The sequence below is a fragment of the Chaetodon auriga genome, chromosome 6, assembly GCF_051107435.1.
Source record: "Chaetodon auriga isolate fChaAug3 chromosome 6, fChaAug3.hap1, whole genome shotgun sequence".
Taxonomy (NCBI): domain Eukaryota; kingdom Metazoa; phylum Chordata; class Actinopteri; order Chaetodontiformes; family Chaetodontidae; genus Chaetodon; species Chaetodon auriga.
The window spans coordinates 26,611,903-26,636,374 of NC_135079.1; the positions used below are offsets into that span (position 1 = coordinate 26,611,903).

Sequence of the window (24,472 nt, forward strand, 5' to 3'; positions counted from 1 at the left end):
CGGGAGGACTCTGACAAACAGAAGTCAAACCCAAAACCATGTCAGTGAACAAGAACAGGCCCATGACAACGAATGCCACCATTCAGGATATTTTAACACCGGATACACGACAATGAATTTCTGTTTTCTGTGTTTAAGACTCCTCTTGTTTACTGTTTTTTGTTTTCAAATTTTGAAAGTTGTAAATAGAGAAAAAGAGGTGACAGGTTTTCAGATTTGGGGCCTGTTGTTGATCGATAACAGCTATATTGTATTACAGTTGTCAGACACATCACAGCTACCCAAAGTTGTTGAACTGTTTAACCCAAAGTTCACGGTCAGCAGTGAGGCAACACTGTATTACTCTTCTGAGGTCAGAGGTCATGTGAAATAACAGCTTTATGGAGTGTAAGCTGAAGAAGCAAACATACCCAGAATCAGAATCAGAATCAGAATCAGAAAAAGCTTTATTGCCAAGTACGCTTTTACACATACGAGGAATTTGTTCTGGTGAAATTGGTGCATGACACATCTACTAAAATAAGAGCATAAGATATAACAATTTAAATATTTACACACAAGTCTGTTTTTTGTTGTTTGCTATTTTCCGGAAACACAGTCTGTTTTTCAGAAAGAAGTCCAAGTTGAGCGTTAATGTAACGCATAGAGTAGTATTTATATCAATGTGACAAAATGAGTCCGAGGTGGAATGTGAAGAGTGTCGGGGGGGTTCCAGGCCTTGTTGGTAAGGCTGACAGCAGACGGGAAAAAACTGTTCTTGTGGCGTGAGGTTTTGGTCCTGATGGACCACAGCCTCCTGCCAGAGGGGAGTGACTCAAAGAGTTTGTGTCCGGGGTGAGAGGGATCAGCCACAATCTTTTCTGCACGCCTCAGGGTCCTGGAGGCGTACAGGTCCTGAAGAGATGGGAGATTGCAGCCAATCACCTTCTCTGCAGACCGAATGACACGCTGCAGTCTGCCCTTGTCCTTGGCGGTGGCAGCAGCGTACCAGACAGTGATGGAGGAGGTGAGGATGGACTCAATGATGGCTGTGTAGAAGTGCACCATCATTGTCTTTGGCAGGCTGAATTTCTTCAGCTGCCATAGGAAGAACATCCTCTGCTGTGCTTTCCTGATGAGGGAGCTACTGGGGTCAAGGGAAATTTGTGGGAGTTAGTAAATTGATAGACTGACTTTATCTCTGTTGAATGCTGCCAGCGTGCAAAGTGACATGAGGGTTCAAATGTTTGTTTCACTCTGTTGGTTTTTGTACTTCTCTCAACACATTTCTCATGAGAATTTTGCATCATTTTAGTAATATCCAGTAAATTTATCACTGAGGCAGTGAAAAGTAGCAAAAATGAAGTATACATGTGCAAATTCTCACTAATAAGTCATTTAAATAATAATGTCCACAGCATTTACATTTGTTTCCAGCCTAAATATACCACAATTCCTGTCATTTCATCTAAAATAGCCCACTACACCATGAAACTATATTTTACACTCTGGTGACAAAGATATAAAAAAAACAGATTTTTGTTCATTGAGTTTTGCTAAATTAAGAGTAAAAAGTCTTACGGAATAAACAGATACTGTTCTTAAAACTGTTGTTGCTTTGGAAAACACATCTAACATGGTGCATGTTTCTTGTTGTCTGTTTCTGTGGAGCTCAGTCAGTGTTTTCCTTTGATCGATGACTAGATTGACGTAACTCTTAAAATTCTCCAAATATTTCTCATATTCTTGTGTATCTCATTTGAAAGATGTAATTGCTACAGCTTCAATTTTTATTAAGACATTTAAATAAAAAATAAACTTTAAGGACTAGTTAGTACATAAAGTGGCATCTCACCGCCCAAATGCTAAGACTTTTTGTTCCTTATCAACACATTTAACACTGCTTTCTACTCTTAAGTCACTGCATCCCGCCTGAAAACAAACATCTCCAGATTAGCTGAGGTGTCTTTGTGAACAACTGTCTGGTGGGTTTCCCAATAGAGAAAGGGCTCATCATACCAATGCAAGACACAATTTTAAGAAACTGACATCCTTTGCTCTTTTCCTTTAGCTTGTTGTTGCTTCATGACAGGAAACCACTGGCTGTAGCTTTAATCACAAAGCCCAGGTGGCTCTGACTTCCAGGCTGCAGTCTGTTGTTTTTAGGACAGATCTGGCCATGTGGAGTAAAAACTCCCAGAGCTGCTTCATTATATAATGCAACTGTTTTCTCTGTTATACAACACAGAGCGCAGGACATGGACTATCACAGCCATGCTCGTAATTTGTTTTCCACAAAATCTTTAACCTGAAAGCTGAATGGGTCTCGAATCATTACAGTAAACATCAAAGTCAGTATTTGCACTAATGAAATACAAGCAACAAATCAGAACACAATTGCTAAAGAGCAATATGTGGATTTACATGCCTGCTGATTGAAAGTGACATTGTTCACTGTGGATGTCTAATGAGAAAACCTCACAGCTGATCAAAAAATGAAAGAAGACGTTTGCTCTGACGGTTTTTTCTCACAGCAGATATTCTGACAAGTCACAGGGAGAAGAGCACAGCTGTGGTTAAAAGCACGGCCAGTGCTCAGGTCCATTTCAGGCCACTGGTATTGCGCATTATGATGACTCACTGGTTACTGGACATTGAAACTGGAACTGAGCCATCATTAATTACAGCAGTTCCATCTGGACTTTTCCTGTCTGGACAAATTTAAATCCTAATACAGAAATAAAGGCTGTACTTTCAGGGCAGTTTGTATTCACAGGTTTGAACTTTTACATTTACTTAAATATATAGGTTTTCTGAATTAATTTTTAGTATCCAATTTGATTGAAAGCCCTAAATACTTTGAATTTTCTATCAGCTGAAGCCAAGTTGTGATCCAGTCTACAAAACACATTGTTCTCCTAATTTGTCTGGTCCTGTGACCCACATTAAGGACCTGATGGAGAAATGTAGGCCGGTCAGACACTGGCCTTCTCAGCCACCACTCACTCTCTGCCACAGGAAATCTCTACACAGGCTATTACTCTAAATATCACAAATACAAATAATATTTTCACATCAAATGATAAAAACACACACACTCTTTAAATGCTCTTAGCAGAAAGTGTTAAGCGGTTTATTCACATCCAATTTTAGAAGTTTGACTTGCTGATGAAAAACATGAACTTGGTGCTTTCACTTCTGAACATTCTGAATTTCACTGACACTAAGAAACATTCAGGGGCAGTTAATCCTGTCTAGAAAGTTGCAACAAATTACTTTCAATGTCAAATAATTCTATTGTTTTTTTCTATTTATTGATTAATCATTAAGTCCAAAGCCAAAGATATTTCAAAAGATAAATGATTAATTATCAGGATTGTTGTTGTTGACAATGAATGACTTCAGCTTTAGTCAGTGTACTTGTCATTAGAATGGTGTTTCACTGTTGAATCTATCAGCGTCTCACTTAGAACTGTGCACCAACACAGACTTGAAAGACCCCAACACATATGTGACCGTGTTAAAGATCAGTTACCCTGAACTCACAACTTCAATCACCTGAAGACTTTAGCAGACACCACTGTGACTATTCAACCAAGAACAAATGCTTTAAAAAATACTGTTACAATACTAAAAAAACGATTCTGTCTTTTAATTTCTGTACAAAATAACATTTGAAACAAACTTAAGTGTCTTCAACCTTAACCGAAGACCAGCATCTTAATATGCACAAACAATCAGTCCTGGACTGGTGTCCACACATCATGAATATGTCTGTGAACGGGACAGATCACTCAGGATCCACTTTGAGGATCTCACAGGATGACCTGTGTCACAGTGTCCCTCTCTGACACTCTACTTGAACTGATTATCGATCAGGGTGCCCTTCATCTTCGCCTTCTTGGCCTCCAGTTCAGCCAGCTCCTGCAGCCTCCGCTTGCTCATGCCCTTCCTCTCCAGCTGCTTCTCAATCACTTTGGCGTTTTGGGCATACGAGTCCGCGACCTCCCTGGCTTCGATCTCCTCCTCCTCCTCGTCGATGGTAGAAACTGTGACAGAGCTGAACTTGCCCATGTCTTTGGTCCGCTTGGTCATCATCACACGGACTTTCTTGGGAGCCTCAGGCTGCTTCTGGCTGTAGACACTGGTGTTGCCGAAGCCCTGACCGAACTTGACCACGGCTCCGTCCACGATGAAGGTGGCCGGGTTATTCTTCTCCTGGTGCTGGTAGAAGAGCAGCAGGCCGCACTTGCCACACTTCTTGCGGTACTGCCTCTCGATGCCCTCGGCTCTCTTGATGTACGCGTTTTCGTCCACCTCCACGTTGCAAAACTTGTGGGCATGTTTGGCCCCGTCGATCACCCTGGCTCGGTCCCGGGGCCTCATGGGCAGCTTCTCCAGCTGGCAGTCCAACACCAAAACCATCTGCCCGCACAGGCAGTAGTAGACATGCAGAGGCTTCTCTCCGTCGTCATACTCCTCTCTGTCTCTCGTGTCCGAGCAGACAACACTTCTCGACACAACCTTCGGCATGTTTACACACTGAAATTCCAAAAGTATTGTCGAATTAAAGCCTACTGCTGAAACGCCATGACGACGAATACACGGGTTACAACTTGCTTTGAACACAGAAACAACGCCACACTTCCTGGGTGCGTCACTGTTACTGTTCCTACCAGAAACCTAAAGGCTTCCCTATCGTTCCGAAAGGTGAGAACGTTCCGCGGAGGACTAAAGAAAAAAAAAAATCATGCGGGACCCCGTACAATGGTTGAAAATAAACCTGAAGGGTCATAAGATGATTGAAAGAATGGGAAATATAATTTGCTATAAACTTGAAATTTACAAAAATCCTTCAAATTAAAAGTCTGAGAAAGCCAAATCGGTTTTTGGGTGATGGGTTTATACCTTCATTTTATGGACTCCCTTTGACTTGAACCAAACATCGGCACCTGAACCTGATTGGTACTGTTTAACATTTTTGCTTTAACAAATAGCACTGCTTTGTTTTGATGAAATGTTTCATCAGTATTTCCTGTTAATGCTGAAACATTAAGGGTCTTGAGCTTGACCTTCCACCTATAGTGACTCAGATCTCGTCAGTATTGACATGACCCTGCAGCCTGAACAGCTGATTAGCTTCAGCTTTGTCAGACCTTACACCACAGCAGTACACCTCAGCTCATTTTATAATGGAGCTTGAAATCCTACTGCTCCGACAACATTAAGTCAAACCAAGACACTTTGACTGCGAGAATAACGTTTATTTCAACATCGAAAGAAGCGCACAAATAATCACTAGATATGCGCAACTACAATTTATTCAGAATGTTGCACGCAGGCGCCATCACTCGAGCGTAGACGGATGTTGCGCGCCTCACTGACAGCAGCTGGTGTCGCATGTCTTCCCTTTGCACACGCAGCCAGGGGCGCACTTACTGCAGCTGGGTGGGCAACATGAACAGCAGCCTGCAATTAGAGAAAAGATAAGTGGTTTTAAACTTCATGTGCCCTCCTTAAGTTTACACACTTCCACCCCATCATTTAGACTGTAGAGGAAGTAACCGAAAGGCTGTTGAATTTAGAGAAAGGCCAGGACTATACCATCAGTAAAACTAGATTTTCCCTGTAATCATTCAACTTTACTTCACTCAATATTTTCCCCCAATTATCAGTGCCATGGATGATGGTTAAAGTCAGAGCATCTTTATATCTAAAAAGGGTGGTCAACTTGGTGAGTGGGTTAGAATTTACATTTTACATTGCAGCTAATTAAGTCAATTAGAAACACATGGCAAAGACCCCCCTCCCCCCCCCCAAAAAAGAAAAAAAAAGTCAAAAACTGCAAAGTTAGCCAACACTTAAAGAGGAAAAGAAAAAAAGGATGTGCTGACAGGATATATTTGTAGTCACTCAAACTGGATTAACATTAAGCACATTCTTCTTATACACGTTATCGACGTGAAGTGACCTGACTTACTCTTCTTGCAGGTGGTGCAGGAGCAGTTGGTGCAAGTGCAGGATGCTCCGCAGCTGCAGGTTCCACCTAGAAAACAAATACAGCCAGATCAGTTTCATATTGTTCAAACAGTCTAAAACACTGCAATCATCACAAATAGTAAGAGCACACAAATCCATCAACAGGTAACACTTACTCTTTGAGCAGTCACAAGGGTCCATTTTGGAGTTGATGATGACTTTCCTGACTCAGATTCCTCCGTGTGATAACTGGCAGTGAAGGAGCGGCTCTTTATAGCGCCCTGAACAATTGAACCGGGTGCAAAATGCGCACGTCACGCCGCAAGCTGGTATGGAGTGGACGATGACGAAGGGCTTTGTGCACGCGACTTGTTGGTTAACACGGGAGCGGGAACACAAGTTGCTGGAGGAGGACAATTGAGCGTGCTGTGTGAAAATTACTAAAAACTTCCGGACCCCATTTCTGGCAGACATCAAACCCGAAATATTTCACGTCTTTACACGGAAACCAACATCATTATGTATGGCAGCAGAAAGAACACATTACCCAAGTTCTCCAATCCACTATTTCATGTTCAGGTATATGGGGACACTAGATGCTGCGTGATTCTCATGAGGATAGAATTTGCTTTTTACATGCGTGGTCAATGGTGTGACACCCCGGCGGCTGTACTGGAGAAAAAGGACGTTTTAATGCATAATCAACGTGGAGCATGATATTTAAAATCAAGGAATCAGGTATTTATTCACTGAAGGAAAGCTTAAACCTGTGCCAGCTGGAACTGCTGTCATAGAAAGATAATCCACATAATGGGTCTGAATTAGGGGAGATGTTTTTTGTTCTGTTTGTTTCCTTTTTATTTATTTATTTATTTTTTAAAATTTAGGTAGAATTATTTCACACATAACTTCTGCTTAATTAATCAGAATCAATGAGAGGTTTATAATTGATCAGATATACACTGTCAGACTCATTGTCTGCGTATACGTGCAGCAAAATATAATAGAGGATTATTTTTTCAATACACATTTCTAATATCAATGATGAGCCTGTGCATTGAAAGTATATGTATATCCGTTTACAATTTCCTGTTATCAAATTAATCTACCACGTGACCTGTACTGATCTTAGTTTTAAAGCTTTGGTAATTTGTCTCGATAATGTCAATGTCATGGTGAGGTTCAACTTTTCAAAGTAAACTCTGCAGACGCAGTAGTTTGAGCTCTGGGACAATGATGATGAGGCTTGATGCCTGTCAGTGCTTCCGGGTCTGTGCACACGGCACAAACGAGCTCTGCTCTGAGCCGTCTGTTTACGGCTGTGTGTCTGTTTACATGCACAGCTCTCGAATAGAGGAGCTTGTGGTGAGAGATGCACGGCGACATTTCCCCGTTTTTTTGCGCTCGTCACCGTCTAGGTGTGTTTTTCCACAAGTGCGTAATGATCTGAGTCACCATGAATGTACATGTAATGACTTACTGTAAATCACGTGTGGAAAAAGTGAAGTGAAAGAAATGTAGAGCGGAGTGCATCTTTGCATCCGGAGGATAGCAATAAATAGCAAGTTATCACAACATGCATGTCATTCCACATTGTTGCTGTAAACGTTTAAACAACACGTTTTGAACAAGTTGGGACAGGAGCAACTAAAGACTGGGAAAGGGGTGGAATGCTCCAAAAACACCTGTTTGGAACATTCCACAGGTAAACAGGTTGATTGGTAACAGGTGATACTATCATGATTGGGTATGAAAGGGGCATCCTGGAAATACTCAGTCATTCACAAGCGAGGATGGAGAGAAGTTCACCGCTTTGTGAACACATGACTAGATAAAGGATGTTACTACATGTGTTCAGGAACACTTCATGAAACTTTTGTCAGTAAACACAGTTCAGTTGTAAATGATTGCATTCTGTTTTTATTTACATTTTAAAGAGTCCCAAACACACCCATAAAATGTTTACCTCTGGATTTTAAGAATTCACTTAATTTAAGTGCAGTTTATAGAATGTGTGATGCTGCAGTGAGAAACCTTTGGCCTATGTAAGTTTGACAACAATTTAGGGTAAAAACAACAGATACTGGAACTTCAGGCGTCCATCAGGTGACAACAACTGGGGACATCAAGTGAGAGCTGATGTAACTGGACTTCCCTGTGATTAGCCTGAACTCAGTTTCTGTCATTTCTGATTGCCCAGCTGTTTGATTTTGTGAACAGACACAATTACAGATGGTGTGATTATTCACAGAGATTAATCTGGAGTGATTATGATGAATTATTTAAACATGATATTGGAGAGTACAGGTGATTAGTGGAGTATTGTAAGCATAGTGTATGCAAAAACACTTCAGAATATTAATTAAGCTCAGTGAGCCCTGCATGATTCCTCATTTTGTCTGTTAAGACTCAGTTTGGTTTCTGGCTTAGAAAATTAATCACAAAGGTATTCATTTGTCATTCATTCTTTCTTTGTGATTCTTATGTGACTAGTTGATTAAGACATTTATTTATTTTAATTTGTTCATGACTCAGAATGTTTTTTTTTTTTTCTTTTCTACACCCAGGCTCCAATACATGATGATTAAGTGTGTTGTTCTGGGACACTGGGGATGACAACTATGAAAATTGGGCAAACTAATAATTTTAGAGAAGACTTGAGAGCACTGCACACTGCATAGAGAGTGCTTCGTGTGTCAGAGCGCTAGAGGGAGACATCCCCACATTTATACAGAAGGCTTTCCTTATGGGAGAGTTTTGAACTGTTATACGTATGAGCCAAATGCACATTTAGGAAGATAAAATACATTTAACTTTATTTTGGGAGTTTCCTTATTAAAAAGCTAAGCTATCAATGGAAGCATATAGTGGTAACTGATTGAGAAATGTTTAGGATAGCACTTGCCTTGGGTGTCGGTCAGAACACACTAGACAGGAAACAGGACTGTTTGGTATGTGATTTATCCTGAACACAGTACAGCAGTACCTTAGACCCAATTATGGCATGTATCAAAGGTAGGTTTGTGGTGTGGGACACATCAAAAATAGAATACACATACATCAAGTTAATTCTAACTACCAACCAGTTAACAAGGGTTTGCTGTTAATACATCAGGGCTTAACGGGTAGTAATCTCAGTTCTGACACTGATAGAGTTACTAACAATGTGAACACTAAAAATAATGATAATAGTCAATGTAATAGTTCTATTACTTCAAATTCTGCCATCAATAGGTGTACTAACACTTACATCAAAAGCAGTAATACCAACCAAGACCTGCTGACCATATGACTGGGTCACCTTTGAATATGGCAGTAAATATGAGTTTCCAAGGCTACTGCAATTAATGCCTACTCATGATATCCATGAGCATAAACAGGATCACAGAATATATACATGTAATCAGGTATCTTGATGTGGTTATAGTAATTCCTATTTACCAGGAACAGTATTAACCAAACAGAGGTATGGCTAGCCAAGGCTTACACATGATAGCTGTGTCACTTAACTTCCTCAGGGGTTTATCCATTAACTCAGATGAATGTCCACTGTCTGTTCTCAGTCTGAGTATTAGGATAAGAGCATGTAACTTTCTGATTGGACATTCTCACACACAGGAAAAGGCAAAGAATCTTGCAGCAGTGGTAATAGGCAAGCACTTGCTCCTGTCAGATGCACATGCAAGCACTGCAAGTGGAAAAGTCTGCCTAATCAATCCTGGACTTTATTACAGCTGGCAACAGTTCCTTGGCAAATGTGCTTTCTGAAGAGTTGGCGGAGAGGTAAGGTTAGGCAGAGGTGCTGTCATCAGAAGTTCCAGGAGAATGATACGATGTACGGCAGGGCGTTAGCAGACTTTATCCAAACCTTTCCCTCCGCTGCTCTGATCTGACTGTCAGTGCCGGGAATCATCTTGATAACATGGACAAGAGACTGAAGAGTCTGTGACCCAGTGGTGGCCCGGTTGGTGGAATTAATAGAGCAAATCTCATGTTCCATTGCTCCCCTGGAGCGTGGTGCTGCCAGTGGATTAAAGTGGAACTAAATGTGGTGATGCTTAGCAAGGAGCTAAGTGTGGCCTCTGCATGTCTACCCTGTCCTGTGAGAGCCAGAGCTCTGTGTCATTGGAGAGTGCTTACGTGAAAAGCCTGCAGCATGTGCCTACATGGAATGGTTTTAAGCAGGGAAAGCAGCAGCAAAGGCCCCCAAGGAATAGAACAGGAGACTGACTCCCTCAAATGACTCAAGTGGTTTGTTGTCACAAAGGGAGTTACGGGCCCAAGTACAGAACCACCACAACACGGGTAAAGCTTTTATCAACCTTTTAATCTTCAATTGGCAGGACTAGATTAGCAGCAAGAAGTACAGTCTCTAGTATTGGGAAGGGAATAAAACATCCAGCAGTCACAGGCAAAGACTTGGGACGTGCAGAATACAAAGTCTTGGAGTCTCTTTAAGTGTTTGGTGTATCAAACACCAAACACTCAGGCAAACAATATCCAGGAAACAAAAAGCAAGACTCATGGTTAGGGACAAAAGGCTTCTTTAAAAACGTAGATGGGAGGCATAACCTCCTATTCGATGTGTTGCCTTGTAAGTGCTTCCAACGGCAACTGGATTTGCTTGTGGTTCTAAAAGACGTTTCGCCTGTCATCCAAAAGGCTTCTTCATTTGTAACTGACTGGTGGGAAGTCTCAGGCATTTGTCCTCTTGCAGGATCATAGCTTCACCCAGCTATCACATGAGTCGTTAGGGTCACATAAGTCATGATGTTGATGGCTCAATGGGTGTTGATGGGTGGGTCGTTGACCCACATGCCCATCATGTGACTCAACAGGGTCACGTGAGTCCTGGTGTGAATGTCTGTTAAGCTGCCCAGGGGGAGATCTCAGGACTGCATTTTAGGTGGCTGATAGGTGGTGTCTTAGACCACCTCCTCTGTTCAGTGATGGTCTTTCCAGTTTGACATGGATGCCATCTTTCACTCCTCTTTCTAACCATCGGTCTTCCCTGGTAAAAATATGTACATTATTGTCCTGAATTGAATTGTCCTTGAGATGTAGGTGCACTGCTGAGTCTTGACCTGATGTATTGGCTCTCCTGTGTTGTGCCATGCGCTTGTCTTTGCATTCCTCTCTGCATTGCACTGCATACACTACTACTTTCCCTTGTATGTTTTGTATTTAGGGTGGACAAGCTTCTGCCTCAGGGTGTTATTGGGCTTGAAGTGAACAGTGGTGCGGTGTTTGCTGAAAATCCTTTTCAGATACTTCTGCAATGTAAGGGTATTAGGTCTGAAGACCACTTTAACAAAAATGACTCAAATACCAAGGCACAGAGGACAAAACACAGTTAAGTCATTTAATGGTGTTACAAAGTAACAACGAAGCAAATAACCAAAATCTTTCCACAGATGGAAAAAACACTAAACACAAAAGAACAAGATAACAAAGAGAGTCCAGAAAACAAAATAGTACAAAACTACAGAGGTGGGCAGGCAGGAATATTAATATACTAACAGTCAATAAACAGCAGCTGCGCGGCAGCGCAAGCCTCACCAGGAATGATAACACAGGGAACAGAGATCATGAGCTGAATTCAGGATACCAAGATGATCTGACAACCGTAAGCAAGAACCGCAGAGCTTAAAAACATGTGGAGATAATTGCAGATGCCAATCAGCCGCACTCCCTGCTGCTAAACACACCTGCCCGTCACACCTCGAAATCTGCACAAAATAAAGAGATAATGAGACGCCAGAAACAGAAAAGAACAATACCAAAAAACCCTGAGCCCCCACAAAGGGGTGACAATGTTGTTCTTGATGAAGGCCCAGTTTGGGTAGCTTCCCTGATGTGTTTCTGCTCGTTATTCTTGCCTTCTGTCCTTGTGGGCCTGTTTCTGAGCCTGATGTTGTAGGGTCCTGATAACTCCCAGCTTGTTCTCCAGAGGGTGGTGAGATTCAAAGAGCAAATATTGTGTGCATGGGTTTTCTGTACACTTTGATGTTGAGGCTCCTGTCCTCCTCAGTGTGCACTCTGCAATCCATAAAGGCCAACAGAACCAACCTCATCCCAGATCATATTATGTGTCCTGCCAGGGTTTCTAAATACATAAAGGTATCTAGTATCTATGTCAGCAGTAGCAGCACTCAACAGTCAAATGGGTTACTCTTCCCAACCCCAAGTACAGGGAAATTTGCTTACTCAACTGTCAGCCAGATAAAGAACAATTCCCATAAACTGAGCAACACCCCAAGGCGAGTACTATCCTAAATATTTCTTAGCCAGAAACCCCTTGTTTTTCACTGTGGTCCTTCGAGCCAGATACCCATTACTTGCCCTGATTTAGGATGGATCCTTCCAGCCATGAACCTGACATGTGTGCACCCTAATTTCAACATTCAGCCTCAGCTAAGCCTCAGATTACGAGCTTGGCTCCCTTAGATGCCTGGTCATTGCTGAAAATAGAAAAGTCCCCCGAGAATCTTTATGACAGTGTAAGCACAAATGGCAACCTTCACTGTAATTTTTCAAAGTTTGAAGTTTTCAAGTGAAAAAGTGAAGGATACCAAAGCAACATATGCAGTACAATTTGCACTTTTAGTTTGAAAAAACATGATCCACATATGTGCATCAACACTCACATACAGTACATTCTACTAAACCATGCAGTGCGTTAGAGACATTTGTGTAAACATAAATGAAGTAGGTAAAAATGAAGAGATAATTTTAGTGAGGCAGCTGTGTTCTTTGCATGAAAACATTTACCATCTTGTTAAGATTGTTTGTGCAGGCAAGGACCTTATTCTGAGGAGAAGAGATCGCATAACATCGTCCACTTGTATTTCTTGCTCAGTGACAGTACGCATGTCATTGCTTGTGAGATGTTTGTGTGTGACAGGTTGGAAGCGTTGATATACAGTCAGAGACGCCGCAAGATAGGTCTGATGAGATGTTTTACGATCATAAGGTAATAAATATTTTTTCCTTCTGATCAGACTCACACCTCTCACTTTTGCTGTTTGTGTGTGTGTGTGTGTGTGTGTGTGTGTGTGTGTGTGTGTGTGTGTGTGTGTGTGTGCGTGTGTCTGTGTGTCTGTGTGTCTGTGTGTCTGTGTGTGTGTGTGTGTGAAGGACAGACAGTTCAAGGGGAATTTGATCTTAAAGCCCAGCATGGTACATGCTTTGCAAAAAATGGTATGCTTACCCTTGCAAGTGATTTCATTTTGCATTAAAACAGATGTAGGTGGGTCTGTTGAATCATTTTCTTTACTTGAAATCAAATTAACTACTACTACTAATAAATATTTTTAAGCCATTATGGGAAGATCTTTCACTCGGACTCTACTGAAATGAGCAGATCTCATTAGAAGATCAAGTCTTGCTGTCACTGAGCTCCTTGTTATTTGCTGAGCATGCTGGGATCTTGTTCCACCAGGACTGACATGTGTGCCATCTTCCTGGATCCCTTCAACATACTTACTGCCTCAATAAATTGAAGCAAAGAGGAGTTTCCCTCTGAATCTCTAGCAGCAAAAAGAACAGTACAAAGCTTCTTGGAATGCATGCTAAATTCATACCAGCAGCATGTGATTAATCTGCCACCAAGCAATTTGCATCATTAAGCACGTGTTTTCTAAAGAAATCATATGCTGGTGGGCACGCTGTGTATGGAGGAAGGAGGACTCGTCCACTTTCTGGGAAGGTTCACATATGTTTGACATCTGGACCTGGTCCTAAAGCAGGTTAGTTCAGAAGCAATAATTAATTCAGCAATGAGCTTGAAAAATAATGCTTGAAAAGCATAAAAAAATGACCTCAGAGAGTGACGCTGAAACAGTTAAACAGTTTAACAGATCAGTTTAATAAATCTTAAGACAAGGTGAAAATGCTTTTAGCGCATGTGATATATTTAGTTTTCAGTGAAGTGAATGTCCTGCAGCAGGCGCATATCGACTTCATTATTGTTCTGTTGCTGCTCCTTGAGGCCATGTTTTATTGTACATGCTATTGGCAATTACTCTGGAATCGAGATTGGGGTTAAGATAATTTAGGTTATTCCATATTAGTAAGCAAAAATAAAGGCTGACAAGTCAGACGTAAACAATTAATACAGTTAGAATATAAACCATAAGAAAGAATGTAAAAAGCCCAAGCTGAGAAATTTCTAGAACAGTGTCACATGGGCAACTACTTTGCTGAGACAGAAGCTATATGCTACATGGGATTCATTAGACAAATTTGTTTTCTGTGAGCAGATTCCTGCAGATCTACTCATTGTGAACCCCACATATACAGTATGTGGCTGCTTAACTACTGACTCTGTTAGTTACAGCTTTCCTGTTATCACACTGATTAGAACTGTATGGTAATTCTACAGCAGAGATGTAGCTTTTGATAACCACAGAAACATGCTCAGGACTTTGGTCTAATCATCAGCAAAGTGATGTGGTTGCTTACAAACTGTCTGCATTTGTGTCAGACCAACCATAACAGCCAGGGTGAAGGGGTGCTGGTGTCATTTGCAGCAAGAGTCCAGTTAACAAGTATTAACAGGCACTGTTCAATGAATAGTGTAGCCAAAATTGAGAGTGTTTTGAGCTATTGTGGCACAGGTATTGTGGCTTGCATTAGGACAGTGGTCATTTGCGCAGGTAGGTTCTTGAATTTGACTGTCTTGTAACTATGCTTGTGTTTTTTCTCCTGCTTTGCTGTTTCATGGGTTACAGTGTGAAATATCACATAAACTGCTTGTCCTGACCAGGCTAGTCTCAATAGAAACATCTACAGCAGCATAACCCTAATAAAAAAGGATCAAAAAAGTGTCTTAACAACACTTAATAACACAATATCAATTACCTTTGCACACATATGTTGGTTGCTCTCTGCTGTTCATTTCTTCTCCTTCACACACATCTGCAGTAAGTTGAGTCACGGTGGTTAAGCTCAAGATTGGTCATACTGCACATTTCACCCTCTTCACAGACTGAGCCATGGATCACGTGCTGAACATTGCCGACAATTACATCTTCACTCCGCATGTGTACCCGGCCTCGTGGCCTGAGGACGGGGCTCTGCGTCAGATAATCAGCCTGTGGGTGGTGACCAGCCTGGGAGCAGAGCTGATTTACCTGGGCTTTGGTGCTCTGAGCTTCTACTATGTGTTTGACCACAAGCTCATGAAACATCCACATTTCATTAAGGTAAGCTGTTGAATGGACTCGGTCCTGTTGTCACATTTGTAGACCAGTTAATGGTTAGTGAACTATTAGTGGTGAATAATTTATTATTATTATTGTTGTTGTTGTTGTTGTTGTTGTTGTTGTTGTTGTTTAAGACAGATCAGAACTGGTAATAATTCCAAAGCAAACTTCTACTACTATATGTCTGCATGTCTTTGATCTGAGAACAGGACCAGGTAAGAAAAGAGATTCACCTAGGAACTGCCTCCATCTTCTGGATGAGCTTCCCCACAGTGGCCCTTTTCTTCTGGGAGGTCAGGGGGCACAGCAAACTCTATGACAACGTCAGTGACTCTTCTCTGGGTGAGACATTTACCTGAAAACAAGGTTCATGCTCGCTTCAATTAACTCAAAACTTAAATGAAAGTTATTTTTCATAATATGCATCAGTCAAAGAATACTCTGGACCCCTTTGCTTGTGTTTCAGGCTGGCCTGGGGTGTTCCTGAGCATTGCTGGTTTCTTGTTCTTCACTGACATGTGTATCTACTGGATACACCGGTCCATGCACCATAAGAACATTTACAAAGTGAGCTTCAGCATGTTTATGGCTTGCTTAAAGCTGTTCAAACAATACTTTTGACTAAACAATGAACCAAATAAGCATGTGTAATGTGAAAGGGGTCACATGCAGTGATAAACAAGGTGACTATTATCACCTGACTCCCCCCCCAGCTCTGCAGAGCCTCTTAACATCTTTCGGCTTACTGACTGTTTCGGCTCTTACTGACTGTTTCCAGCTGCAGCAGGCAGCTGTTTCCAGTGAAAAAGCTCTGATAATCCCATTTTGCACAACTTGTTTAGCAGCAAACAACAAAAAAGTTAGTTTCTAGCTGGTGAAAAAAAGTGAAGTATTTAGCTGTTAAAGAGGCAGATATTTCCTTCACTAGTTGGTGGAGACCAAAATGATAAGAAGTGAATATCTGACTTACATTCATCAGGTTACCATAAACAAAACATGATAGGTAAATTAGACACTGTTTGTGTGTTTGTGGGGCGAATATGAAAACAGGACTTATTTTGTGTGTGGCCAATCACGGCTCAATAACTGAACTACAACTCAACATATGAAATCTCTAACAGTATATTTTATCACATCTATTGGTTAGATGGGTCACTTACTTTGAAATTACTAAAAGTGACAGAACAGGCTGTGTCCTTTCCTTCATACTTTCTGATTCTGGCTAAAATGTAGAGCTTTGTGCACCTCGTTTGTCTTGTGTATTTTTCACTAAAATAGTCCCAGCAATGACACTATTTGTGTTTCTCCCCCTCAGTACTTACATAAGCAGCACCATATATTCAAGATCCCCACGCCTTTTGCCAGTCATGCCTTCCACCCACTTGACGGCTTCCTGCAGAGCTTACCCTATCATATCTACCCTTTCATCTTCCCCCTCCACAAGGTACTGCTCTCCTTGTAAATCTTTACCAAACATTTTGATGTTAGATCTGAGCAATAACCGTATAGCATTATGACTACACTGCATATTTCCTGATTCTGTTCTTAAAATTTGACTTGAATTACTTCAGGTGCAGCTGCATGTGGACAAATTTTGATGACATTTGATGACAAGTTGTGTTTAAAAAGTAATGAATCCCAAAAAGTACATTATTAACAGGATGTAAACTCTGTGACTTAAGTGTAAAATGTTTTTAAATGACATTTGGAATATTTACATTGCAGGTGGTTTACCTCTCACTTTTTGTCTTTGTCAATATCTGGACTATTTCCATACACGATGGAGAAAACTGCATCCCAGCCCCCCTGATATGTCTGATCAATGGTGCTGCTCACCATGTAGACCATCACCTCTTCTTCAACTACAACTATGGACAATACTTCACGCTCTGGGATCGTCTAGGGGGCTCCTACCGACATCCCTTAGACCGGCTGCTGAAAGATGGATAAAAACCAGCTAAGCTGATGACTGTGTGATCCATATAGCATAGGTAAAGTACAGGTGTTTATATCAGTGATGGTAAACTATTTTAACAGACTCTCTCAATGTAACACAATATAGCAGAACCAAAAATGACAGTGTCCAGAATTACCATAAACTTGAATGCCCTCAAGAACACCTAAAGATAACAGTTTGGACAAAAACTGATGGTTTTAAAGCAGGATTCATTGAAGAGCTGTTGATTAGACAGCATTAGTTTTAGTTACCAAATACACCACCAACCAGGTGTATAGAGTGAATTTTAAAACTCGTAGCCACACTCTGCCCTCTTGCAGTAACTTGGAAGAGCATTTTTTCAGTAGCTTTGACCATCTCTTTGGTCAAAATGAATAACTATGTGATCTTGTATAGAAATGGACAGAAACTACAGTTCACATATTCAGTGCTGTTCCTTAGCAATTTGGACTTTCTGAGCAATTTGTAGGTCAGAGAAAATTGTGAGGAAATCATTGCTGTATTTAGGTCCAGGACTGTGTTCATCTAACTGCCAACATGACGTTCTGAATCATGAGAACAACTTCACAAAATCAGGCCAGTGTTTCTCTGCTTTATGACAGGAGTGACTGAAAGCTGACAGACTTCTTTATCTTTCGATAAGCACAGAATACTTTCACACAGAGCGTCGTACAGGCACGCACAATGTCTTTCAGAGTGTTCACCCTCATTTGGACTTTTTGGATTCAATACAGAATAAAAAAAAAAAGTTTAAGATGAAGAAGTGTTACTGTTAACACATACAGGGACTGTCTGACGCTGCCAAGGTTAAGACAGTTTGTTGTAAAATTGTTACAATATATGTCATACAACAAAGTTGTTTATTTATATTTATAAAGACTACAATGTAAACCCAATACCTATGCAAAATACACATTTGTCTCATTTCTGTTTAGCTGGAAATCCTTCAAAAGACAAGAATATACAAAGAAAACAGCAAATTACATGTATATGAATCCATGTGTGTTTTTGTCCTAAAATCTGATTCCACTTCAGTCTTTCAGCTTCCAGTGCTCGGTGTGTTTTCATGCAGGCTCTGCAAAGCCAGGTCTGTCCACTTCATCTCTTGTTCTTTCACAGACTCTGTAGATCCTCCATTGTCCTGCTCAGCCTCGGGCAGTTCGCTCTGACAGAGAACAGGGGACACGATGCCATGAAAAAGAGGAGCAGTTCATTTTACTCTAAGTCAAAAGCATGAAGGTATCAAGACAAAACCTGTACATTTGAGGGAAGCAAAACATGAACCTCACATAAACTTAAACAGGAATATTTTCTGTCTTATATTTAGCCAGGAGCTTATGGTTGTTAATTATTGGCGTAAATACAAAGCATAGACAAAACAAATCTGGTAATATGTCAGTATTTGAGAGTATGTACGGGCAAATTTGTAAGTGAAACATATGAATATATGCAAGGACAGAATCACAAGTGTCCTACATGTTTTGAGCCTGAAAGAGGACTGCTGTCACTAGATTTTAGCAAGAAAGTGGGGCTTTCTGTTCTGTTCGCCCACAAATGTTCAGGGGACCAAAAAAAAGGTAGCATGTGTCCTCTCAGGATCTCTGCTGTTCAGCAGGCTGTTCAAACCGGTTACTGATTAGGTTTGTTTTGTGCTCACTACACAGGTGTCACTGTCATTAATAAGTTCCATGAAGTCTGAATTACAAGTAGTCTTTGAGAAACATGTTCTACGTGAAATCAAAATAGCTTTTTAAAAAGTCGATAACAAGTTTCTGCACCAGCAGTAAAGAAACTCTCTCAAAAACAGTTATTGCTAATGCTAACATTCATCAGTTTGTACGGCATTTACCAGGGGGATGGTGACATCTTCATACGGCAGCCTGTCTTCCCTCCAGGCATCATCAGTGAGGTCCAGGACTCTCCCATCTCGTTGGATTTCACTGTCCATCCTCTGAGCTCGACTCTGTCAAGCTGCTCAGACCTCCTCTGACCGAGTTGCGAGTTAGCTTCAAGCTACTTGCGCCACTTAACACGCTGTGGAAGAAGGTGGACAAAGTCCACCAATACCCTTATAAATATCCAAGTCACGCCACCAATCAATAAAAAGCAAAGTCACAAACGATGTGCCAATGTTTGGAATAAACACAGTGAGAATACGCGTCTTGAGTTGTAGCCGTTTGAGCACAGTTCGTGCGGAAATTGAACGTAACAGCTGGCGCTTGGTGATGATGTAGCCAATGATGCGTTCACGTGCAGGGGAAAGCATAAGTACTGAATCACTTCTTCTCCGATTTAATGCCGGATCGTACACCAACCTAGATAGGTGCAAACCGCCAACAGGACCGGAGTGTGCAACATCAGGACTTTACATCAGGTAATATAAAGAAAGGGGAAAACTATACCCGTCTGTCTAATCCATTAGTTTTTTATCTGTCTTATGTCCATTCTGTCTTTTCTATGTGAAGTGCTGACTTGGTGCATGTGATTTCTTTCTAGTAAAGCACTGTGAGCTGCAATTCCTGTATGAAAGGTACACACAGCATCATTGTTGCAGGTGGTTCTTCTCCATGTCCCTTTAACTTAACCCAATATGGCACTCATAACATTGAACACCTTAAATATATCAGCAATTCATCAACTTTCACTATTAATGCATTAGTAGGAGTTGTTTTAACTGCACCAATACTGTGTCTTAGAGCTCTGAACTGTATTCTGTCTAGTTTTTCCAAAACACTGTTTGCTCCTGCTACATATAACATACAACTATAATCAATTAATTAATCATAGCCCTATAAATATCCAGTAGTGATTGTTTATCTCCTCCCTATTCTTAGTCAGAAAATGATCTCATGATTTTTTCTCACTTTTTGCATTCACAACATGATTCATCCATATAAATTTCCCATCAAACCATAATCCTAAATATTTGAACTCTTTTACCCTTTCTGTACTTTACTGCACATTATCTGGCTTTCTCCATGAAGCCATGAAACTGTTTCTTTATTCTACAGTAGCTGTATTCTACAACAACAGTTTACAACTGAAAAAAAAAGAAAAAAAAACACTACTGTACTGTAAAGAATTTAGCTTTACTGCTATACTACATTACTATAATAATGTCAGCTGGTTGGTTGCTACTGTTATTTTAGTGTTCCTGCTGGAATCTCCATTAAAAAATGCCCATTACGATGCTATCTTTATATTATAAATAATTATCACCTAAATGAGTGTTCGTTGTCCAGGAGGAGAGCAGCTCTCGATATCTGCCTACTTCAGTGATGTCACGTCAGAGGAGGGTGCAAATCATCTTCTTCATTTCTCTCTTTTCTTGCTATTCGTCTGTCTACCTTGAACAAAATCAATTATCTATAATGTTTTATGCCTATTTTTAATATCTTTACACTGACTGTGTGCTAAATGAGCAGGTGGAATTTCATACATGATTTTGCTCAGATGAGTTATGGATAACTCAAGCAAAAGAGTCAGACTCAACTTGACTGAAAAATAAAAAATACTATATTGTACCATTAAGCTTTTACAGTAGCTTGCTGCTAATATTTTGTTCCTCAGGCATTTACAGCATTCCACTGTATTTATGAAGAACAGTACATTACTGTGCAAAATTTCCTGCATCATGTTACAGCAGTTGTTTCAGATAAGGCAGATGATCAAAAGTCTAAGGACATGAGCACAGGGTAATAAAAATTTTTAAATTAAGTTAATAGGATCAAATAGGAATAGAAATAGCATTAATAAAACATATGTCTGACATTTCCAAAAGCTTTTAGTGTTCCATAGTGTGGGGGCACTAATAGTAAAAGCCCAATCACCCATAGTATGTCAGTCAATGAACAACTATGAACAATTATTTTTTCCATCCATTGTCACAGAAGAGATGTTAAGGCTATAGGCCTGTGCTTTATACTTGTATCTTTACCAGGCTACACCAAAAGGTAGTATCAGAGCATTTTCCAGCTGCCAGGCATTACACCTTCTCATGTCAGTTTCAAGGCTTTATCTGTTAATTGTCTAAACATAGCATCACATAGTTAGTCTCATCTTGGAGCTGTATACCCACTTCCTTTTAAAGCCCATGTTATGTAAAGTCCGTGTCAGGTGTTGGTCCACCACTATCCTTTTTCTTTGTTATATTCATATTTTCTCTTAAAATGCTATCTGTACATTGTTTATGTATTTCATCTAAATGACTTCCACCATGTACACTTGCAAACTTCGTCCCCAGCAGATCTGCTTTCTCTTTTCAAGTAATTGCCAGATATTCTCGATCTATCAGCACTGGGATTTTAACAGATTTGCTTTTCCCATTCATCTTTTTAATCATCAACCAAATATCACTCAATTTTATTTCTCTGCCAACGGAGGAGCAGAACTGCCTCCGTGCTTTCTTCTTGGATGACTTAATTATTTTCAGTGCCATAGCTGATCAGTTCCCCACAGAGTATTGTCAGCATGAAAACCTCCACACTATATTTCTCTTCTACCAACACTTTCTGAGCTCTCTAGAAACATTTGCATGGACAACTTCTTGCAAAGACTGTTAAATTGACTAATATGATACCTCCACTGGAGATGCATATGTCTATCACTATACATTCACACTCATTTGGGACGTTTACTCTTCGAAATGCTAGGTTATGCTTACTGAATGTTACACATCCTCCACCTTGTTTTCAAAGTCTGTGACATCAAACACAGATGTAACCTGACATTACGAAGTCCAAGTGTGGTCTCAACTGTCTTTCTTGTGAACAAATAACAAATAGTATGTATAACTTCCACATTAGTGACAACCATCTTGAATTTTTGTGCACTGGCAATTAAACTTTGGGCTTTCCATTGAGGGATATGAAATACTATGAAGAAACTAATCACCTTGAAATAGTCCATCATAATTAGAATCTCATGAAGCATAACTTCTTTAATTCCCACAATCTCGAAAGCTGCCTCAACAATTGTCTTGATTCTATCACTTTTTTCTTTTATTGCATTGTCACATTACCAGCTTGAAAGCAGCAAAGGATGGTGATTTTATCCACAATCAGTGTATTGTCATATATCTCATTTACTGCATACATTGTTTTGTTTGTTTTTTCTGACTTGATGTGGGAGACAAACCTCAGTTAATTCTGAGACTTTCTTGTTCCATTTACCGCCTGTGTAATACTGGATCTGGCTAGTTCCTTGTCCTCCAGTTTTTAACATCATCAGTGTAGGGACCTGGTCTGGAACTTTATGTTTCTGCACAACGTGCACTTGCAGGGTTGCAGAATCTGATTTTTTCATTTTGATCACATTGCCCATATTCGTGTTAACATCTTCCACATCTTTGCTTTCCTCTCCATTGTCCTGACGTGTGTCCCATTAGTTGACACTTGAAACATGGCAGTGGTGCTGGGGTGAACTCTCTGACATCATAACTCAAATATTCCATTCTTGACCGTTCAAACTCAAGGACTACTGACACGCTATGGGTATTCACACCCTTTGTTTCCGTTTGTCGTTATTCAACCACCTTTCCTCCTTCCACGTCATGGATCATCTCATCCATCGTCATTGCCAAAGGTACATCATAAATAAGACCTCTAAGATTTGCTGCATTTCCTGGAATATGACCACTAGTCCCTTCTCCATCCTCTGAGAAACATGTCTCTTCATGGTAAACCTTCAGAATCAATGTCCCCTTCCTCAACAGTCTGATAATAGGTAATGTTTAATTAATCACATTCACTTCACCATGTGTCGCGTTATTGCTCCGGAGGAGGAGTGAACTGCGTGAGTGCAGTTTCCATGGGAACGCAGCCGTCCATGCGTTCGTCCTCCGGAAGTGGGCGTGGTTATATTGCAGCTTGGCCCCACCACGTAATGTTTCGTGGTTTCCATGGTAACCACGTGCCTCCTCTTCGAGACAACCAGATCAGGACATCGAAAACCGTTGCTTTGCTGCATTTGAAGGTAACTATGTTAAGCGAATAACAGGTTGGGAGCAGCAGTCTTTCATACAGACAGCGTTAGTTTTCAGTCAGTCTGGAGGTCTGACGATACCCACAGTTGAGGCGACTTTGATAAGTAAGCTAGCAAACTATTTACGTTAGCTTCGTTGACGGAACGTTATTTTCGCGTCAAGCTCGCCTCCGTTTCACTCAGACACAGAGAGAAACTTCCCTGTTAGGTGTGACAAAAGCGTCTTTTGAAGTATCACATACTTTTGAAATACATACTAGAAACATTAACTTTGCTGATATCACGATGTGAAATTTTATAAGAAGATGTTCTTAACGGCAAAGATAGCTGAGAAGCTCAAATGTTGTCTTTGTGAATGACTGTAGCCTCCATTGTTAAAAAGCTGTCAGATCTTAACATAGCTAAAAATATTTTCACTCTCATCCAACATGTATGTCATGCACATAGCCTCTGGTGTTCATGGGTAAACCTCTGTGTCAGTCAGTTTTACTGCAGACCAAAAATGATCTTGGTTTAGTGGAATCTTGTACTGAAGTTAAGGTTCATGAATTCTGATATCATTTTCTTTTTATAGGTACTGCAATGATGTCAGTTTCTCAAGAACAGCACATAGAAAATACAAAAACATGTGCCAAACCTGGAAACCCAGTTTTCTCTCACATGAAGACTCCAGCAGTTCAAGATGCCCTGCCAGCACAGTGGGCAAAGCCCCGGAATCTTCTGTACAGGACCACCTCCAGTGAATATGGTCTTCACGCTCCAACCTTTGAAAGCGCACCATGTACTTTCCACCCGAAATCACAAAGATTCACTGAACACCTGGCCAAGAGTGGGATGTATCGTGACAGCTCCTTCAATACAGCCTTAGACCGAAGCAGGGTGCATGACTGTCCCAATTTACAGCACACCATCTAAATACATGGTTGACTTAATGTCAGACCATTCTATAATGTTTTTAATTTGTGTGAAGTCCAAGTTTAGTATAGACTACTTTCAAGCTAACTAAATAAAAGAATATCTATGCAGTGCATGCACGACCTTTCGTTCTGATAATGAGTTTAGATCCTTTTTTACAGCATTAGATAGGTTGAGGTCGTTCCTTGTTTAAGCTTAAAGAGAAATGATGTATTTCAGACTACAGCCACTTTTTAAATCAATAATACTGGGGGATTCAGTGTTTATTCCCTACTGTAGGGTAGGAACAAAGCCAGATTTTATTTTGACCTGGCTTGTCACATTTGTTACACTGGCTGAGGTGGATGCTTTCTTTTATTTACCCAGTTCTGTCTTTTAGTAACTGAAGTAACACATATGTGATTGGGAGTTCAGATGCCCAAATTCTGGGACATCAGACAGGCCCACCAATGTG

General features: G+C 40.6%; 3 protein-coding genes across 3 annotated transcripts; 1 reads left to right on the plus strand and 2 right to left on the minus strand.

Annotated features, from left to right (window-relative positions):
* Positions 1-3,003: 3,003 nt before the first annotated feature.
* On the minus strand, positions 3,004-4,638 carry steep1 (STING1 ER exit protein 1). Its single transcript, XM_076734168.1, has one exon. The coding sequence runs from the start codon at positions 4,510-4,512 to the stop codon at positions 3,835-3,837; it is 678 nt and encodes a 225-aa protein (XP_076590283.1). The 5' UTR covers positions 4,513-4,638; the 3' UTR covers positions 3,004-3,834.
* A 1,971-nt stretch (positions 4,639-6,609) lies between these two features.
* On the plus strand, positions 6,610-17,263 carry LOC143322211 (lathosterol oxidase-like). Its single transcript, XM_076733245.1, has 6 exons — positions 6,610-6,696; positions 14,947-15,164; positions 15,374-15,506; positions 15,631-15,731; positions 16,480-16,608; positions 16,890-17,263. The coding sequence occupies exons 2-6, from the start codon at positions 14,955-14,957 to the stop codon at positions 17,112-17,114; spliced, it is 798 nt and encodes a 265-aa protein (XP_076589360.1). The 5' UTR covers positions 6,610-6,696; positions 14,947-14,954; the 3' UTR covers positions 17,115-17,263.
* A 430-nt stretch (positions 17,264-17,693) lies between these two features.
* anapc13 (anaphase promoting complex subunit 13) lies at positions 17,694-19,343 on the minus strand. The gene is made up of 2 exons (XM_076733247.1): positions 18,971-19,343; positions 17,694-18,286 (listed from the first exon to the last, which is right to left on the minus strand). The coding sequence occupies exons 1-2, from the start codon at positions 19,067-19,069 to the stop codon at positions 18,161-18,163; spliced, it is 225 nt and encodes a 74-aa protein (XP_076589362.1). The 5' UTR covers positions 19,070-19,343; the 3' UTR covers positions 17,694-18,160.
* Positions 19,344-24,472: the final 5,129 nt, after the last annotated feature.